Source organism: Saccostrea cucullata, unplaced genomic scaffold, assembly GCF_032062105.1.
Source record: "Saccostrea cucullata isolate Sc308-1 unplaced genomic scaffold, CSIRO_AGI_Scuc_v1 ctg871, whole genome shotgun sequence".
NCBI classification, from domain to species: domain Eukaryota; kingdom Metazoa; phylum Mollusca; class Bivalvia; order Ostreida; family Ostreidae; genus Saccostrea; species Saccostrea cuccullata.
Window position 1 is genome coordinate 13,082 of NW_026941323.1, and position 22,339 is coordinate 35,420.

The following is a 22,339-nucleotide window of genomic DNA, read 5'->3' on the forward strand; positions in this document are numbered from 1 at the left end:
TTTATGTTTTTACACCAAAGAAACTATGTCATTAAAATTCAAAGCATGTTTGTGAACCAAATTTTGTACAATATATTTCATATGAATTTGATCAATGTATGCATGGGTAAAACTCTTTACAGACCTTGAAATTATTGTCAATTTTTTTAATTTTAACATTTACTTAACTTCAGCACCTTCTTTTCAAAGAATATTTTGTTTATGTGGTAACCCAGTGAAACCATGCTTTAAAATATGATCTGCCCTACATAAAGGTGCCAATAAAATGCTTCATCAAATGCCTAAAATGCATCTAATGTGTCACACACAAAAGACAGAAAATTTCATACACTTACTTAAAGACCCATATAAAATATTAAATGATAAAAAATAGGGATCATGAATGAAAAGTTTCTCTTATACATGCATATATTACACTCAAACCTAAAGCCTCCTGCAAAGAGGACTTTTGGCTCAAAAAGGGACGTAATAAATACAAAATTAGGTCTCTCAATGGTACTTGAAAGACACAGACAGGAATATGCATTAAATTATATAGATCAATCAATGTACAATATTTAGTTTTATATAGTTATATATAGTTTATTTAATTTTATACAAGATTTTTGATCCCAAATACCCTTTTCAAGCTTCAATTCCCCACCCCCCCCCCCCTTTTGTTAGATTATTATTTTTTCTAAGGAGACAAGAATTTAGCACAGATCCGATAACTCCCTTAAGAAGATTTAATTTTCTATGTGATGAGAATTTAAACATGCCAAAAACCCAACACAGTTCACAAACGTGGGTCAAATTCATCCCCCAAGAAAGTCTGTCTTGTGACACCTCTCAATGAGAAAGGCCGCCAACTGTGATGATAAGGTTTAGAAATCGTGTGAAGAGGTTATTGTGCTGGTAAGAAGTAAAAAAGAGAATTAAAACTTCAATTTAAAAAAGTGAAACGTACGTGCAGTCTATAGATCCTGATCTAGTTTAAATATAACTCCATATTGACCGGGTCGCGTTTTAGATTCACGTTTAGAAGTACACGTGCAAACAGTCTCGTGCAAACAGTCTCGTTTCATACATTTTTCAAATAAATTCAGTGCTCCTTTACTCTTTTTATCTATTTGACTTATTTTAATACATTATAAAGGTACAAAGTTCTAGAGAGTGTAAATTAAAACCTTAAGAGTACATTGCATCCCAATGACTGAAAAATCTTGCCGCTATGTACTTATTGGACAGAAAAAATGAACAAGGAACTACTAAGAAGTTCTCTGTAGTGTATAACTTTCAAAAAAAAAAAGTAAAACACACCAGGTCATTTTATCTTTTTTTTTTTTATATACCATATCACCCATCAGTTGTATGACTTCACTGTGTAGTAATTTTATCATGTGTTAGTATAAAGGACTGTCTGTCTTCCATTGTTATTATAGGTGTAGATAAATTAATGAATATATACATGTATAATATAAGATTTATATATATCAAAAATATCCTCATAACCTAATCTCTATGAATAAGTAACAAGAGCTGGAATGGGACTGTCAGTTCATTTTCTAACGCTATACGACAAAAAACTGCACTGGACATAGAAGGCAATAAAAACTAGCACTAATCATAAATGAAATAAAGTTGGTTTTTTTAATTTGATATTTTGAAAGGGTTTGCTCTACATTTTCTACCTTTGAGTGCTTCTAATCACCTTTTAAATGTATACCTTAATTAAACATCTCAAGAGTTTCCCAGGAATACGTGTATAGGTATACGTATACAGACACCTCAAAGTTTAACAGCAGGTCATGTATGTTATATATAAATTCAATCTTATTTACTTAACAAAAAAGTTCGCAGACACCAGATCATTCACATGCTTGTAACAAAGAAGAATAACCTGGTTAAAAATTCTCTTAAAATTTCCACTTTTAAATTCTATCACAAGTACATTCCTCTGCACTTTTACCCTAATGAAGAAATGCACAGGTGTTTAAAGATAGCCACCCAGCTGACCATGGGGTATGTATGGTACGATTGGCTGAGCTGCAGAGGTACTGTGACACTATGTACCAGAGGAACTCTCAGCTAGCTAGATGTGTTATCACTTACTATATCTACAACCTGATTATTTGAAATATCACTGAACAAGTACATGTAGCATTCTATTGCATTAATCAAAATCAAAATCCTCGTTTTTTGTTTATTTCACTTCTTATACCTACATCAATTCAACTAACTTTCTGTAATTCTCATAATACTAGTCATGTTTCATGATAAAAGTTTTAAATTAGAACATCCTTATTTCTGTCAATTCATTTTACTTACATATTTCCTGACCCTTTCATCCATTACATGTAGTTAAAAAGGGTCAACGCTAGGTATACCTCAAATTGGAAATGTTACTATGCATCTCAATAACACTCAAACCTGCATAGGCTCCAGTATATATCAAATTTTCTGTCAGATACTTACTAATCAGCAAATGGAGCTTGACACAAAGCAATGAAGTTCTAAAACACTTATTTTATTTGTGTACTTACCAATAAGGGGGTAGGGGCTCTCTTCTTTTCCTGTTTTCACCCATAGCTGGCATTCGCTGGCTTCTGATTCCTGAGAAACAAAACATTGGAAACATGAAGTCTCATTACTTCTTTCGAGATCTGTATTCAGGACATACTTTTGTTTTCTACGCATATTTCCCTGGCATAATTTTTTTTAATGTATGAACTGTCCAAGTCATGCTTAAACACATCACTCCTTCTGTGACATATCACAACCTTATAATACCCCCCAAAAAGGCAAATATTTCCTGTCAATTCAGGGTGTAAAACACTTGAGGAATCATGTGAAGTGAGATAAAAGTCACAAATAATACGATAAAAATTTCCCTCTACGATTCACACACTGTGTGTTTTTTAGTCAACAAGATGCTTCGTAATTAGAGAAAAACAATCCCTCCAACATTCCTCGGTCCAGGTAAGATCTGGCCCGGTGTTTGTTCTGTCACAGCCTCAGATGATAAACGGTTTACTCAGAAAGAACACAGGTGGGGGTAATATATTGCGGTGTTTTTTTTTATTTTCTGGATGTTGACAAGAACCATCATCCCTAGTTATATGGACTGCGAAGCCTTAACCTTACTCTCAGTCTCAGTATATCTTAGGGACTAACTGTCAGGCCTCAGAAGTCATTAAGTCATGCACTAAAACAAAACTTAAGGCAGTATAGCCCTGTTCTGTGATAAGAGGACAGTGTCATATATACACCATCAAACCCACACCTGTATCAGTTGATCCAGATAATGCAAGGCTATAACTGTGTATTGACTTCATTTTGTATTTCTTAGTATATGCTAATTATATAATTCAAAATAATAGATATTTATAACTTGATGACAACAATGACATTGGCTTCCATTTATCAAAAAACAAACCCTTTCAAGTTCAATATTTTGTAATATTTATATAAACATTTCACTTCCTAATTTTCTTTTTTACATCCTATTTTTTGTTGCCAAATTGCTGATAATTTCATTACAATCATTATTGTATTTCAAGGGACCCCTTAACATCATTCCCCAGTTTATATACGTATACTAGTAAAAAGTGATAAATCTGTGTATTTGTTAAGCACGTAAATTAGAGTACATCAAAGAAACTTTGATGCATCACCTGCAGTAACAGATAAACCTTATAGTGTTGTGTTGTAAACAAAAAGCAATATTTACAAATAAAGCTGTTTTGTTATCTTGTAGTTACACTGGTATATTGCAGATTAAAACTAACAACAGAGGGCATATGATTCAATACATCAACGCTGCACCAGTCAGAATTTTTGGTTTACTTTCAATGTCATCACTCAATATTTATACTTTTACATGTAATACTAATAATACTGTTTTTTTCCCCCAGAATCACATTTCATTCCCTAACTAAAGGTAATTAATAATTAACTTACAGTGATGTGGAATTTGCTGACACATTGCGTCAATAGATCCTTGGCTGTGGTATGATTGTCTATTTGGAGTGTGCATGTCTGAAAAGAAAGATTTTAAAAATTAAGTTTTAAAGAAAAAAATGTCTAAAGGCCAATAATCATTGAAAATTAAATACTGCTTTCTATATATTAAAAAAAGAGTCTTCCATATCTTATCAAATTTGATTCCATTTACCTGCACAAGAACAGTAGCCATATCATTGATACCTAAATAAAAACTCTATAACCTTCTGTTTGAAACACACATTCCTAAACATGTTATTTCAACAAGGGTCTGAGTAAACCTGGAATTCCAGGATGTCAATTAATCAAGCATAATTGACCATAATTAACCACAACACCTTTTGTGGGCTGATTGAAACTCCAGGTGTGATAAGCTAGGTACTTATAACTCTAATTAACTCCTTACAGGTAAGTATATATATATTACCTGATCAAGGTCTCTACTGTGTACTTTCACTTTAACTTTTTTGTTGGCTTCTTTCATTTTCTCCAATTCAATAGTCCTGAAAAAATAATGCATGCAGATCAGACATGTTTTTTCCATCTTCAATCTTCTAAGTCTTAATTATGTATCATTAATATGGAAATAATGATTGACATTTTAATAAATCTCCAAAATTTTTAACTGTGAATTTTAATAACTTCAAATCATATTCAAACATTTCTTGGAATTTATTTCTTTTGGGACATCCTTGAAATCTTCAGTCTGTTTTTATTTGTTTACATTTACACCCATCCCCAGTCATAATATGGAACCAATAATATGGTGGTAATGAGTATTTGTCTGTTATATCTAAGGCGAGAGAAATTATAATTTTCGTTTTACGGATCCGCCGACCCGATTTTTTCCGATTTCTAAAAAAAAAAAAAAAATCCGGAATTTTCATATCCACCAAAGTTTGGTTTTAAAATTATATTTATCAAATAAAATCTTCAAAACGTTTGACAATGGCAGCACTGAATATGTAATTTAAAGCGTCTTATTCACACAGAATATTAACTAACATGGAGACACAAGCCATGCTTGGTTTGTTTATCAGTGTTATTCTGAAGATATTTGTAAATTAAAAGCATCTTCAGCATTCACAAATGTCCTAATTTATATGAGCCCCACACTCTCAATGAGGTTTTTGGCCAGTTGGCATTGCATTTCAACTAGGCCTCATTAAAAGTAAAGAGAGTTTCGTCTATAGTATTATTTTAGAAAGGTATGTAGTAAGGCTTCTTTCATAATTTTATGCACAGTCTTCAATTAATCTCTTTATTCTCTCTGAGATTAGTTTGCTGGAATTTTGATTTGAAGACCAAATTATTTAAGTTGTTAGGCTTGTTTACTGCATAAACATGATAAACATTTAATCCAGAACTTGTGAATAATAGTAAGCCTTACTTGATCACCTTGCCATTTTTACATGTAATTGAAATAAAACATATTGTTAATTTTAGTCCTTAGAATGGATGACATTTTTTTTATCATTGTACGATTACTGCTGTTTTAAAAATCTTTTTTTTTTTAAATGATCCTTTCCGTTTTCAAAAATAGCTAGTTTCTTGCATACACTGGTTCATTTTCTGATTTATTCTGTTCATACCCTAGGGCTTTCAAGGAGATTAGATAAAGGCAATACTTTAACTAAAAAATGGAGATACTTACTGAAAGTGATTTAATCTAAATATTTTATCAAATTTGTCTCCAGAAAATAATTTGGTCAGTACAATTGTAATAATCAGCTTGATAAAAAGTACCAAGTATTTGGGGATTTTGAAAGACTTTCGAATGGTTAAAGACATAAAGGTTTGTTCACATCTTAATTGAATGATAAAAAACTTGCAGTCTCTTTCGCTCTTTTTTTTTTTTTTTTTTTTTTTTCCCTCCTCCTACCCAATTTTTTTGAAAAAAAATCCGTAAAACTAAAAATTAAATTTCTGTCGCCTAATGTTTGTAAACAATAGCTCACTGAAAAAATATGTTCCTAAACAACCTGCTAATTGCAAGGACAACTGGAGAACCCAAATGCATTTTGCTAAAGTTTCTTCACAAAAATAAATCAAATTAATTGCATATCAGGTACAAAGGGAGTACATCATTTAGTCTATAAGTACACTTTCCCATTATATGGATATTACTTCATAGAAAATGAGAACAGCTGTACTATATTCTAGGGAAGTCTACATAAACATGTGTATAACAGCATGTGTATATAAAAATTAAATCCATTTATCATTTGTCCACAGTGAACTTAATTAAAACAAAGATATTCAACTTAACTCCTAAAGTCAATAGCATTTAGAGACCACAAAAACTTTCCTCTATTATTACAAGGTTCTTTGTAGTCCTAAATTTTGTTTCAGAAGGTCAAGGTCACATATTACAAGTCAAGGTAATTCCATGTTCCTTACTCATTGAGTTTGTTGAGCCAGAGTTCCTTGAGCTCCACAGATTTGAAGGTCGCCACCACATTAGTGACCGGCCAACCAAGGACAAAGGATTTATCTGGCGGTAAGGTTGCCTCTGAAACATCATAGATACACGTCGCTAACCACATCTCACAAACTCTTATCCTGTGCTTCAGTTTGAACGTTGTGCTGGATCTGTATAGAACAAAGTTAGGAGTCATGTACATAGCTTTACGTTATCAAAGCAAACTTAGAACTTTTTAAGATAATTATTATCATTTAATGTCCTTATTCAGAACTCTTTCCTTACTTTTGTTTGGCCACCAATAACAAATCGTTGAAGAGAAACAAATATCTGTCTTGTGTCTGCATGCCCTGAAAAAAAATTCTGACATCAATATGTGTGAATTTATCTCCATAATTCAGAGAATATACTTATATAGTCAAAAAATATCTTTACAGAAGCAGTAGAGCTGTAAAAGTCATTATTTGCTGATGTTGATGTAAACTGTTCAACAATGAAAATAAATAACTAAACTCATTAAGTGCTAAGTAGACAAAAATGAAAGTAAATGTTATAATAAATGCTAGTTGCTATGTATGAAAACAATAGACAATTCTAGTGTTTGGTGTCATTAACACATGATGGCTATTGTCTGTCATTTATCATATTAAGATGGTATTTTGTTTTTTGTTTAAAAAATTTCCCATCTGCATAAAAAATAAAGCCTATTATGGGAGGGAGCCTGGATTAATAACAACAGTATTAATGTAGATTTTCTCCCGATCTAACAGAGCGTAAAAAGGAACTTCGCTTTGTATGTAAAAAAACAACAGTCGAATATGATAGCATTTAAATCTTGCAAAACCACAAAAATTCTCTTCAGTTCCTCTATCAAAATAATACATTGTTTTTATTTAAAATCTTTTTTTTTAAACATTGTTGATGGAATGCAATTTAATTCATAATATGCATCAAAATTCTTCTGATTAATTTTCAATATATATGCAGAACATGCATGCAGGTTTTAATAAAAATTTTTTTAGAAATGCATGAGGCCTAAAAATTTTTATCCACATTACTTCAAACTGTGTGTTAGCATTTCATAGCTGTGAATATTGTAAAATATATTTTATCCTTGCTGTAATCTCTACAGTCCTTAATTCATCTAATTATTCCAGCTTGTTGACTCCATATTATCTTGTGTCCAAAATTGATATACGACAGACACCTATATTCATTCATAAAATGTTAGGTTTTGCTAATTCATGACAAAAACTTATCGCCAACATCTACCAGTCAGAGTATCTCGTCGCTTGGCAATGCCGCAGCCTTCTAAAAGAGCAATCATGTCTCCTCAGTGGAGCAATTTTCTTCTTTTTAAGCACTTTTTAATGAACCAATGCACCTTTCTGTGAATAGATTCTATTTAAACTATATTTCTTTTAAAATACAGACATCGTTAAGCATGAAGTCTTCTTTCAATTTATAATTTTTTGCAGGCTAAAAGAGACTCATTATGACAGGTAGTATTTTTTTACCATATGCGATTAAATCGATAAAGGTGACCGATTTTTATGGGCAATGGTTTTCTAGCACAGCAGGAGAGTAATCCACAAGGACATCCCAAATTTTCTGTTTCATTTAAGAGCATTCATATAGAAAATATAGAGCAGAAGCCAAATCCAAAACAAGCACCTGCCTCCATATTGTCACAGATGTACGGACCGCAGCAGTCACCGTGTTATCATATAAATCATCCCGAGAATCTACAGTAATTGTTATGATGTGACCAATATTCCCTCCATACCCACAAATCAAATGGACCATTCAAATTGATTTCGATTGTATAAGTATGAAATATAATGATCTTAGAAACCATTAGCAAGGCTTTATTCTGGACCAAAGGCAGTTAGTTCAGCCACTAATGTGACCTAGAACACCGCATATATAATATATGTCAGATATTTCTTCCCTTTAATTTCTTTCTGGAACTCAGGACTATTAAGTAGCCTTTAACTATGAGGTCACAGTCACCCTGTGATATGTACATCCTGTTTTACTGCGACCCATGTCGATACCTGACACTAACCGAATTCTAGACCTACAGGGCTAATATGTACATACCACCCTGTATATTCTTCTTCACAGCACTAGATCTCTAGAGAGATGTTTTAACCTAAATACTTTCTTTTTTCCCCCTTAACTAAATATAAAGCTTCCAGCTATAGATGGTTCAGTATTTCAAAGCCATTAGAAAAGTCGATAAACTTTTATGAAAGATCAAAAGAATATGTTAACCTAGTGTTAGATTGCAAAGCATGCAATTTTTTATAGTTACAAAAACAATTTTTTTGTTGCACTTGTTTGCAGATATACAATATTTTCTATAAATACCAATGTGTCTTATCCAAAAAAAAAAATAATGTATTCCTGGTTACTGACAAAATATTCTGTTTTTTCCTTACCTGTGCAAATTCCACATGGCCCTCCAAAATAAACTGTCTTTGAGAATTTCCTCCATGTCTCAGTGGATTCACCAGGTCCATTTCCTTCTTACCCATGGAACTATTTGACCTAGAAAACAAACACAAACACTTTAAATCTTTGTCAATTTAAGAAAAACTTAAAAGTTATAAATTTCCCTTCATGGAGCTGTGCTGTATATATGAAAGAATTTTATAAAATTTGAATAAGGTCATAAAAATATTTTTTTTCTTTTCTGAAATGTTAAAAACTTTGTACTATATTTACATGAAAGTAACAGAAATAATGGGCTATAGCAACAATGGTTATGAAGCGAACTTTTGAATTGTTTACATGCTGTCATTAACACACTCTTGTTAGAATGGGACCATGTTACAAAAATGCTATACCAATAAAATATTTGTCAAACAATTTGTATGGACAGGGTTTGTCATCTATTTTGGCTGCTTCTTTGCCACATGCGGTCATGATTTGTACTAGAATGACATAATTCATATTCATGTAAGACATTTAAAATTGCATCAAGAATATGCGTCTTTTCCAGAACATAGGTATTTGATCTGTAATGGGATTGTTAGACAATTGTATGACCTCATATTAACTCCTATTCTATGTACGATAGTAAATTAAGGTTGACTTGAAATGGGGTGCAAGCTCTGCCTCTTCAACTGACTAATAAAGACTTCTAACTTTAAAGATTGACTTCCTTTGATGTTTGGTTAGAATTCTTGTGTAAACCTGACATGTTGACCCTCGAAAGTGGGGGTGGTTAGTGAAAATTTGACAAATCTTCCCCAAGTAAACACAATTCACTTAAAATATAGAGAGGTTTTCTAGTATTGGAGTATTCCTGCATGTAGAACAGCCTTTGCTTTATGCTGATAGAGGAATGTGTAATTGAAGGCCTTTTAGTTTTTTACATCAGATATTTCAGCTTTTCATTTTTTTTCTGCACGAGTCTTTTTTAAAGCATTCAAAAACGGAATTTGGAGAACATTATACATGTATATATATGTACTTCTTGTAGGAGTATTTAATGAATTATTAATATATAGGAAACACCTCAACTTAAAGCTTAATGAATGTTTATAATATTAGTAAATTAACACAAATATGATTTAAACATATCATTAATATAGAATTTATTTTCCTTCATCTACCAATAGAAAACTATTTACTTGATAAGCACATAGGAAACATTGCGTGCGGCTTGATTTATTCAGAGAGAGGTCACATTATTATTGGAAAATACAAACACTTATACAATTGGTAAAAAAGGTTAAGTTAATGACCCCAAAATATAAAATACTGACAAAAACGGAATTTCAAATTTTACTTTCCGCCAGCACAAAAGCGTCCTTTTACTGTTTACCGCTATTTTGTAGAGTCAACGTCTTCCGAAGATTGCTATAAACTTGTGAACTTTTCATCATGACGTAAAGCATTAAAAACGGACCTGATATTAATCATATCTACGAATATTAAAGCTCGTGACCTTTCAACCGAAAAATTCACCATGATATTTAAAGCCCTACTCTCCCTTTTTATATTGCCTTATAATTTTCAGGCCATATATTTATTGATATACATTATTTTGCCCATCTCCCGGGTATGCCTGCACTCTGAATGGCAAAGCTACAATTTTGACTGATAATCAGGTTATTATCGCTATGTACATTGGCAACTCTTTATGTCCCTCTATAAATAGAACACCATGACATACTACTTATAGTCAGTCCCATAGTGTCAAACCCTGTACAATAACTGCATTGATGTCAGTGTCTTTGGAGGTCATAAAAACTCTTGACAGTTTCTTTGTACCACATTACAAGTTTATGTGCATGCCAATGACCAAGATACAATTTTTCGATCACAGAGAGTTCTAGCTTAATTCTCTTTCTAAAGTGAAATGTAACATCATTTCAATATCATTATCATCAAATTGTTTAAAATTTAAAAATTAAAAAAATAATTCTTCGATATACTTCCTACCTTTTCTATTTAATTATACTCCCAATACACCCATTTGATATCCTTATTTGATACATAATTCAATGCCACGGTCCATAAGAAATACCTTTATAAGAAGTTTAGTATTATTTAAATGTGTGTGGGATATAGCAGTCTATTCAACCTGCATTTGATAGACCCCTTATTGGCACAATGGACAATAATTGCTCATTCTTATCTTAACCTGCATATTATCCTAATCCTTTATAAATCAATTAATAAACTTCTTTAATCTGTCTGTCCGTTGTTTAACTCTAACAATAATATCTAATTTGATGCATGTGTCATATCAATAGGGCAAAAGGTTTGTAGAACGTATCGTACTTTTCTTACAATGTTGTTTATATACAGAACATTTATGTATACCCACATGCTAACCCATATTGATCTTACAAACTATGTAAAAGTCCTCTTTTTCTTACAATAAACCTTCTCAACATATTTTTGCGGTGATCATTGATCAAGGAAGCTATTGATGAAATCTTTCTTTTTATTTAATTTCATTTCAACATATGCCTACCAGATGCTTGAGACTTTTTTCTTGATCAGGGTATACATTGTCAAGTCCATTGGAATGTTGATTTACTTATTTATTTAGGACATAATCCGCACACAAAACTTCAAAGCACAGAATCATGAACTTTCACAAAGCATTTCTCCATTCAAATAAACTTGGAATTTCTTAAAGACTCAATTTCAAAGGTTTCAATCCAACAAAAGAATATATATAAAAATTCAACGATTTTTCGGACCACAAAAAGTTTCCTTCACTAAAAAATATCTTCCATGAAGTAAAGCACAAGTCAATCATGTTTCATTTCCGTCAATGAATTCTTGCTCCATTCTAAGCATTACTCCCCAAATTCAGCTCACTTTCTAATCCATATAGCTAAAAACTACATAATGTATAATCCAAATTCAATGATATTCAGTCCACAGCCACAAAATACATATATATTTTCTTCTCGATCAACCCTCTGAACCTTGGGCCACCAGAAATAGCTTTTTTACACGGTCATTCTGATGAGTTGGTCTGAGACATTTATCATGTAGTTGTCAGGGGTCTGTCTCCCTCACCGTCACGCATCACTAAACAATGCCACGCATCACTAAACAACGTTCTACACAAACCAACTACTGACCAAGGCCTCCAAGACCATCGAGACAATCGATTCAGACTAATTCAGCACTAACCAAACGCACTGGTCATTAATACTGGGGGCAGCCCACAGTGTCTTAAAAAACACATGTTCTTGTGTCTTGTAGCAGTCAACTAGACATTTGATTGCATGTATGTGCATAAATGTTGTAATGAATGTTTTCACAGTGTCATATGACATTTACAGATACACAACCCTAGTGTATTCTAACTTGTCAAGTCGTGTCTTCACATCCAAAAATGCAGGTAAAAGTTCAGAAGGTCCGTATACATCTGCTTCAGGTGAGAAGTAAACCTCACGATTTATGAAAAATGCTACATCTTGTGTAAGGCAGACATTTTACATTAAAAAGTCATTTATATAAATCCCATGAGATTACATGGAATAATATCATAAGGACTCGTGTCCCATATACAGTAAATTTGAGTAAAACCATAATTATAGTGAAGAGCCAGGGATGGACATGCAATTTTTATTTTATTATATCTATGATTTCCCATATTGAATAAGTTCATGGCACATTCTAAAACTACAGTGGATGAAAAATTCAATTTATCATTTATAAGTCCATTTTACTGTGTGTTATCATTAGTTTATGAGAAAAATATCCCTATACTCATTGAGTCTAGGTTCACATATTTTGTATAATTATAAAGTTAAACTTAATATTATCTGGTTGTACCTGAAGCAGGTCAGAGCTAGATTTAGGTTAAGCTTTTTATTGACGGTTACAACGGAATACCGAAAGTTCGCTATGTGAGTTATGTTGACAAAGGATTAAATTTGGGAATATTTATAAAATATATCGTTATCAATTCTTGTGTATTTAACCTTGCGTACGCTTTTTATATCCTGCCTAATATTTCATATATTGAAGAGTTATCTGCATTAAATCATCTCGGCCAAGGTCTAAGAAACGTTTACTTTGTGGTGGTGCAGAAAAAACCTCTTATCTCGTCAAAGGTCTAGATGGCAATCATTTTCAATATTTAATTCTATACGACAAATTGTAAGAAACGGCCCCACCATCAAAGCTTGTACAAGGACAAACAGTGCAATAACTGGGAAAAAGATGAATAACAAATATTTGTCTAATATGCAAGCATCTACCTCCTGTCCAGATAATTAGTTTTTATCCCCCTGGGATTATTTTTTGAAAAAAAAATTAAAATTAAAAAAATCATCATTCACGATACTGCTTACCTATATGCATACACATCCATATATCCTACTTTCTATTACAATAATAGAACTGCCTATGGATACATTTTAACAAAAGGACCTTGGATATTTCTATTGCTTTCCAACATATGTTATGTTTGCCAGATCAATAAAAAACACAAAAACTTTTAAAGTATTTCAACTTTTACCATGCAGGCCAATACACAATACAAAGAAAATTCAATTAAAACTTTCTCTCATGCAGACAGACAATAAGAGCTTAAAGCTAATTTTTTGTTTGTCATTTCCTCTTGACTGTTTGAATCCTTGACCCATCTAGACAATTAAGCCTGTATTTGGCTAACATTTAACAGCCCCCCCCCCCCCCCCCCCGGTCTTTTACACAGACAGACTTACCATAGGTTTGAGGAACTTCGGTTCTTTCCCAGTGATTTGAACAGAACTGCACCAGGAGCTGACTTTCTTCTTGCTGACAGGCTGCGGGAAGTCTGGAATAAAACAGAGTCAATCTTGAATGAACAAGTCTTGGAAAATAAGTGCCAACATTTTAAAAATTGTCTTACTTAGGAAAAAAAGAGTCTTATGTTTCCCTCTTAGAGCCAGTTCTTGTCTTTAAATTGCATGTATGAATGGCTGTTCAGAATTTTTTCCTCAAGTGTTACCCAACAGATATATTATTTCTGTGAATAGTTCCAGTATATGTCATAATAGTCTTTCCAATAATTGAAGAAAATCATGCATAACAATCGATCAACATCTATGAAACATTTTACCTGAGAAATATACATGTATAATATATACAGCATAACAGGTAACACAGAGTTCAGAACAAACTTTTATAAGAATACACCTAAACTTACACTCATCTTTAACATACAGTAAGCAAACTACTAGATAAACAATAGATAAGACTTCAAAACAATCAAATATACACATGACATCATAAAAACCTTCAAATATTTCTCTTGTCTATTGTCATACGAAATCCCATCAACAAACCTGTAGCAATCTTAAAATCTCATGGATATCAAAAATGTTTCACATATAATCCCAAACTACCAAAAAATACACGTCATATCTCCAAAAATCCATAATGAATATGACAGGTGTGAACAAACGATCAACCATCTAGGTCACCACATTTCTCTTTCTAACAGATCTACACAAAAATATGATAATCAATCAAAGTATTTTTTCCCCCTGCATTCAGTTCATTTAAGACACGCTTGTGACATTCCGCCTAAAATATCTGAGTTGTCCGGCAGAATCCGATATGGACAATCCCCAAATTACCTAAAACAGACATCCGACAAATCCCTCGTACACCTACCAGCGTTCTAAAGCGTCTTCTCCAGCGATGAAATTTCAGTGTCATCGTCTTAAATTCTCACCTCCACATGTAAAATTTTTTTTTTTATCATTTTGTCTTCTGGCTATACAATTTTTAAGGCAAAAATTCCTTTCTCTGAATTATTTTCACCACATAATGATGTATCACCAGATATAAGCTGATTTTCTCTTTTTCATACCGAGGGATTTTAATATGGTCATTGTTTGGCAAAATGCATAAAAAAGTGCAAATCATAAAAGAAAAATTTTCTTGGTGGAATGACCTTCAAAATTAGCCGCCAAATCATGAAGGCATAAAATATGTACATCTCTCTCATTATTTATGACCACCTAAGTGTGACAACATTTTCTCTCAAAGTCAGATTAGGGACACCAATGAAAAAATTCTTTCAGAGGTCATATCTACCGGGAAACAATAGAATTTTCCTCCATCTCTCTATGGAACAAAAGCGGGATAAAATTAAAAGGCTACGGCTGAGAGATTCCTTGCTTTCCTAAAGAATAAATTGTGACAGTGTATCTCTGTAGGGACAGAATGTGGATACAAAGCCATAGTATGAGTATATCATATCTATTGTCTTGGTCGGTGGGTGGTGTTTGGAATGTATTCATGGATGGATATATGGGAAGATTCCAAAAGAAAACAAAGGAGAAAAGAAATTAGATAACTAAATATTTCCGTGGAATTTTAGCCCTTTGTGGCCTAAAAGGGATAAAGCATAGTTCTTTTTCTGTACTGAAAATGAAAACCTTCTTAGAACCTTAGTCAAGTTGCAAATACCATTTTCAATTACATTTACCTATTTTCTGCAATAATTTTACATCATTCAGTACAAGTTAAATTTTCTTATGATTGGAGTCTTGCAGCTTTCCAAGTTTTAAGATGGCAGGAATTTTTTTAAAAATGAATAGGATCTATTGAAGGCTGAATACAATCCCGACTCTTTAAGCTCAAAACTTAAATGTGGTGCCAATGAAGAGCTTATCTCCATGTAGTATGTATTTCTAAATTGGGTCTAAAGACTTCTAGTCAAAATTATAGCACAAATACTTACATATGTTTAGTCCATGTAAATGCATTAATATTGGTAAGAAAGACGACAAAGTTAAATTTATGTAAAAAGGAAATATATTACATAGACAAAGATAAAAATTCTCCAAGCTTGGATCAAGTTCTGAGGGTAGCATACTTGACAAATACGGAACATGCATGTTCATTACTTATTTACTACCCCCTCCAAAAAAATGCTAATCAGCTATACAATAACACTGATTCAATAATTTAAAATTTTTGATACTTTGAGAATGAATTGTCTGTTTTAAATTCTTACCTTCTCCCTATCTTAATAAATACTCCCTCTGGATAAATGCTTTGCAATACACATCATTTCAATAATAAGGAAATTCTTCATTCTGACTATGTTACCCATCTCTGTATTTACAAATCACTAGGCAGATGGTGCTAGCATACAGCTTACTGTCGTCAAATAACTATTGAACACTGAACAGCGATTTCGATTTCGGGATTTAGCACACGGGGAGATAAAAAATTTGCATTTATCACCGAGGAGTCGTTTTCTTTTAAAGTGAAAAAATTCCTTTAGACGTAAATTAACACAGTAATTCACTCCTTCCAAAAAAGAAAATTGTCACTTCAATCAAAAGCACAATAGATGATCTACAGGCTTAGGCAGTATATAAAGCGTCCAACTTATCGCTGACTTTTTTTGTCCCTTCGCCAAGAACCTCATGGAATGGTCATACCGGAGATTGTCTTTTACAAAGAGCCCTACAGATTCACCTGTTGTGAGGATATAACCTCTTAATATCGGGGTTTAATTATGCCTTTTTGAATGGAACATTCAACATGGATCGTGGCTTTATGCTTGGGGTATTTAATCTAATCCAAATTGTCGTGCACTGAGGAGTCAAGCGGAATGTGGGAGACGTCAACTCCCTGTGTCAAAAGCCTCTATGATCTGTTGTACGTTATCAAAAAAAAATGGAACTGTTCTCCAAAAAAAAGTTTGTTGGGTCCTAGTGGTGAAATAATAAGTCCATACTTCTACTCAAGTCAATTAAGTAAATCTATCACACATCAAAGTCTTTTAAGAAAATAAAGAACTCTCGCAATTCAAGCCTCACTCATTTGGAAAATCAAAATGTTTGGACAAGAGATTTTCATTTTTCTCATTTCACAGGGCTGTTTCATAATCAAACAATAACAACATTAAGAATACACAAAAGCTTACAATGAACTTTAGGGAATATTTCCTTGTGAATTTCCTGCGCTGAATTCTATGCCTCGGAACGAGACACCTTAAATCTTTGACCAATACAGAATAAACTTATTCCTCATCTGTTGCTCTGGAAACTCTTTTCAAATCAAAAATTACTAAAATTCTACTAAGCACAAAGAAAACAGGATAGAGGTGGAAATTTAACCCAGAAACATTCAATAGAGAAAAAATAGGCAAAGTTTAAAATCTTTCCTACCCATTTATGATTTCTAAAGGCTACCAGCCCATCTTTCCAAAGAAAAAAAAATCTTGATAAAGGAATGATAAAAAATTGACAGTATATACAAATGTATCTCTGCAAGGGAAGTATTTGAACAATGTAAAGTGAGCTTCAGTATGAAAGGACTTGAAACACTATCCCTTAGACTTCTTTTCAATGCCATCAAAAAAAAAACGTCCCATCTTAAAATGGGTGTATAAATACCTTGTCCCCTCAAAAATACATAATGCTTGCAAAAAGACCTTGAAAGTTCCAATTTCATAATGTTTATCAATTGAAATAACTCTATTTGTTATTCCTTTTTAATTGCACATTTAAATCCTGCTACTTAAATCAATCATCTATTCAATACACTGATTCGATTAATCTACTCTGTGATCAGAAATGTATGTGGCAATAAATTAAAGCATCTTGATAGCAATCTTAAGGAAAGAAAATGATTAAGATGCATCAGACTGCATTGATAAGTATGCATGGGTACAGTTGACATTCAATTGATATCTTGAACATTTATATCTGGAATAAAACATACAAATTGAAATGAGTTCAAAGTCAATTACCTATTAACCCATTTTAGTTTATTTTTCTTGGCCCCATGCATCAAAAAGATAAATTTTGACTTAATGCATTTCAAACTATTTGTGCACCTTTCAAAAAAAAATCTTATGAAATTATTAACCTATTTCATCAAAGGTTTGAAAAATTTTATTATGATGTCTTTTTCTAACAGGTCAAATTTGTGAAACATGCACACATGTCCTTTAAAAGTCCTAATTCAGTAGGTCAAAGGTCTACTTAGTGACCCGGCCAATAAGACAATTCAGTACTTACAGGTGGTGTATTGTCCCTGAGTTGAAGGTCATCGTTAGGGAAACGCTGTTGAATTCGATCCATTTTAATTTGGTCGTTGTTAGTTCCCAGTTCATCCTCATGTTCCCTTACCATCTGCAAAACAGTCCAAAATTAAAAACGAACCAATAGAAACACATGAAGGATATATCAGTAACATTAGGTTTGGTACTAAATGTACAATAAGCAGTACTAGTCTCAAGCGCATTTTTCTAACTTCAGAAGAAATAGTTTTCAAAAAAGATTTTTCTGCCTAAATGCCCTGCCTTACAATCTTATATATCCAGCTGCTATAACAAGGCCTTCCTCTTCCCAAATACAGAGTAAAATGATACAGAAATACTAGGTCAAAAAACTCATTTTATTTTTAGAAAAAAATTATAAAAATACTGCTTTATAATCACCCCACAGTAAACAAAGTAACCCAATACAAAGAGACAGAGTGAACTTTTTATGGACTTTGAAGCTCCAGATTCTGGTTTGACATTAATCTCTCGTGACGTCAAAGAGAGCCGTTTTTATCAAAAGCACACAATTATCACTTGCTCCAAATACCTTAAAAACACTAAATCTCCTGCTTTTATTCAGTGGTCTTATTAAATTACACAGAGGAAGGGTGTAGGGTATCTATAGGAAGCAGACAGTTCAGGAAAGTTTGGTTCTTAGCACATTAGCAAAGCCACCAGAAAAAGCATTTCTTTTACCAAAATTTTGATCAGCAGATTTTTAAAATAATTTTAAAAAAAATTTTGGTCATGCCCATCATTATATTTCAATTATTTTATGAAATTTTATTTAAAAAATTGACTTTTTTTTGTTTGGTTTATGGAGAAAAAAAACATCTTACCCATGTAGTATCAAAGATCTTTGCATCCAGAATCATAACAATATATTTACAACACAATAAGAAACTTATCACTGGACTTCACTATTTCCTTGTAACATTCCTCATGAAAATAACACAAAGCCAAAGAAAACAACTCTAACAATGCGACCAATGATGACCAAACTTTGTATGTATGCGATACATGGTGTTATGAAAAATTGTGTCTGAAAATGTGTATTTGATTGACAGGTGTAGGACTGGTGTTATGGACATACTTATGTATAATTTAACGAGATAACGCAGAATTGACATCAGTCGTTAAGAGTCATGATGTCATTTGACCAATATGCTGTCAGGCTTGTGTTCACATTACAAATTCCTGAAATTTATCAGTCCTTGTTTTGATACAGTATTTCTCTTGTTATGTTCGGGTGATGACAGGCCTTCCTTGTCAAAACAAAAATACACAATGTCATACACTGTCTCCCTTTGTTTCTACCTATATACAAAGATTTCCTAAAGTAATAATTAAAACTCATTTTCAAAAATAAACTAAAAATATATTTGTCTATATGACCTTTTTTTCAAAATATAAAGTTGATCAAGGTTTAGATTTTATAGATTTCAAAATTCTTTAAATGGATCAATCCCTGTGTATAATTTTCACACACCAAGAAAGAAAAAAAATCATTCAATCTCAATTGATATTTCTTTAAAAGATTGTAACTTTTTTCATTTGAATTACAGATAATTAAAAAATCTATTTGTTGAACTTGATAGTTTTTTAAAGTTTAAATCTTTAGTCACGATTTACAACCTACTCTGTAATTCACATTTTGAGGATATTCTTTGTAAACTTAACAGATAATCAGGGCTCATCCTTGTGTTTACTATAAGCATTTTATTTATATACTACAAAGAAACATATTTAGCATGCAATACAAATATATCTCATTTGATCAATGTAATCTCAAACGAACTAAGTTACCCTAAAGAAAAATAAACCTTCTTTGACAATTTGTCTTTTATATGCCTTTTGAATTGCAGATGTACTGATAATTATAAGATTTGGTACTGATTTGTTCTGAAAATGTTGAATTCATGTAAATTGCCTACTTTTTAAAGACTATACTCAATTACAGGAAAGTTAACATATCAAAATGTGCCTCTTTTATTTTCAATATTTATTTCAAGCTCTGATAAGTAACTCTCTTATTTAAAATGCACAAGATATTCAACTAGACTAGAACTATGCAATTCTTAACACCTTGTGCTCAACTTCCGTGACCTTTGAAACTTCTTATTACCATAATGTTTTTATACGGAAGCCTGAAAATACTCCGACTTCCAGTCAAAGAATACCTGTCCAGAGAATCTAATTTCTGCCAAGAGCCTTGCCCCCTGAACCCAATGTTTACTGATATGTACCTTTTCATTGTAACCCCCCAAAATTGGCCACAAAAGACTCTAAAGTTACGCCAAGGGCGTTGAATTCATCTTGCTTTTCAGGGAGATGTTGACGCATAGATTTTTGGTCTATTTCCTATCTCTTCCAGATCTTGAGAAAGGCTATACACATATTGCTGTTGGCATTTATTGTTAAGAGCATTCAGTTACACGTTTCATTTGGATAAACATTTCATGTAAATTTGCTTTTAAAATTGTTGGCTTTGTAAATCTTTTTACCAAGTATCTTTCAATATTAATGCAGTATTAGAAATTTAAGTCAGATTGCTTGCGTACAATCAAAATATACGTCTTCGACATTAGAGCTCCATGATGACTCCTTACAGATCCACCTTAAGCTTTCTAAATTGACAAAACATCAATTAATTTTAATATTCGAACATGCTTAAAACAAAATATTGGAGAGAGCTATGGGCACTGTACATTGACAGCAAGTTGTTGATATATGAATATGTACCTATAGTTGACAAGTGTGCATGTATAAATCTATTTCGAAAAAAATATTAGCAAAATAAAAACAGCATACTTGAGGCAAATTCTTATTTGCATGAATTTTGCATCCCATATATAAATATCTTGAGTTAAAAAGAGAACTGTGTAAACAAATATTAGACATAAAAAAACAGACATATTGTTCTCAAATTCAGAAGTGAACCTATTAAACCTAAAATAAACCTGTCCATAACAGGGCATAATTCATCTGCTCCTCATACACATGTCATAACAAGGACAACTTAAAACCGACTGAAATATTTAAAATCTTAAAATTGACAACCAAAATAATGTATTGTCTTCGTTATCTGCTTACAATAAGAGCTTGTTTCTTTTTTAAATTTTATTTTGTAAACAAAATTTAATACATTCTGCTATAAGCATCTTATGAACCTCTGTTTATCACACTTGGAGATTGTCATTTGCATCATAACATCGAATGAGGAATATTTATTTACCTACTCAGCGTGGACAATAAGACAATAAACTTGTGTTCCGATATATAAATGTCATCGTTGTTGTTGCTGATGAACCACAGACTATACATATTTGATGAACGTTTTATTTTAATAATCGGAGTATAGCAATAGAGGATATTACAAACAAATGAAGTGCTGCCACCAGTGAGTGTGACGTTACAGGAAATGGATAAACAATAGAACATTACGGCCTCCTGTGTAGTCTTAATTAAAGGAATGTCTTTGTAGACCTTAGACTGCAGGATATTAAAATTTTATTTAGTGATAATTATGTAAATGAAAGCACTAGGGGATAATGATAGCAAAAATAATGGATAAATGTCTACTGTAATCGGATCAAGACTCTAGACATTTAAAAATACAACTGAGTGTTCAAAATATTGTTCCTGTTTGTTTGGCCCTCCCTTGCACTTACTTTGGCCCTGTAATTTCAGCCCCTTTTAAACACTAACTGTTTTGGTCCTCCCCTGTAGACGCTTACTGTTTTGGCCCTGTAATCTGCCCCCCTTTAGACAGTTCTGCCCCTCTCTTGTAGACACTTACTGTTTCGTCCCTGTAACCCCCCCCCCTTTAGACACTGTTTTGGCCCTGCCCTGTAGACACTTCATGTTTTGGCCCTGTAACTTGCCCCCTTTAGACAGTTTTGTCCCCAGGGATTTTCCAACCCATTTTGGGAATGGGGCCCAGACCCTTACCATTGGGAATTTTACGACATTTTACAACTTTTTGGGAAATTTTATAGCAAGATGTATTTCAATTTCGTCCCTGTAACCTACCCTCCCCCCCTTTAGACACTGTTTTGGCCCTGCCCTGTAGACACTTACTGTTTTGGCCCTGTAACTTGCCCCCTTTAGACAGTTTTGTCCCCAGGGATTTTCCAACCCATTTTGGAAATGGGGCCCAGACCCTTACCATTGGGAATTTTACGACATTTTACAACTTTTTGGGAAATTTTATAGCAAGATGTATTTCAATAAATAAACACTTATGATAGTTAAAATTGATTGTTTACTTCATTATTCAGAACTTTACTTCAGAAAATAGATCCATTATTATAAAGTTTGAGCCAAGTCTCCAAAAATTATGTTCATTTCATTCAGAGTTCAAACCTGACCATGTTTGTTTTGCACGATTTTTT

The 22,339-nt window shown here is 32.6% G+C and overlaps 1 protein-coding gene across 8 annotated transcripts in view; it reads right to left on the reverse strand.

Annotated features, from left to right (window-relative positions):
• Positions 1-22,339, reverse strand: part of LOC134257628 (uncharacterized) — a 107,361-nt gene that overhangs the window by 11,113 nt on the left and 73,909 nt on the right. For all 8 annotated transcript variants that reach the window (XM_062740214.1, XM_062740215.1, XM_062740217.1 and 5 more), the window contains 8 exons: positions 17,920-18,033; positions 13,615-13,706; positions 8,848-8,956; positions 6,689-6,753; positions 6,382-6,573; positions 4,409-4,484; positions 3,940-4,017; positions 2,523-2,592 (listed from right to left, as the gene is read on the reverse strand). In XM_062740214.1, the coding sequence (XP_062596198.1) occupies positions 2,523-2,592; positions 3,940-4,017; positions 4,409-4,484; positions 6,382-6,573; positions 6,689-6,753; positions 8,848-8,956; positions 13,615-13,706; positions 17,920-18,033 (796 nt within the window). The remainder of the gene's footprint in view (positions 1-2,522; positions 2,593-3,939; positions 4,018-4,408; positions 4,485-6,381; positions 6,574-6,688; positions 6,754-8,847; positions 8,957-13,614; positions 13,707-17,919; positions 18,034-22,339) is intronic.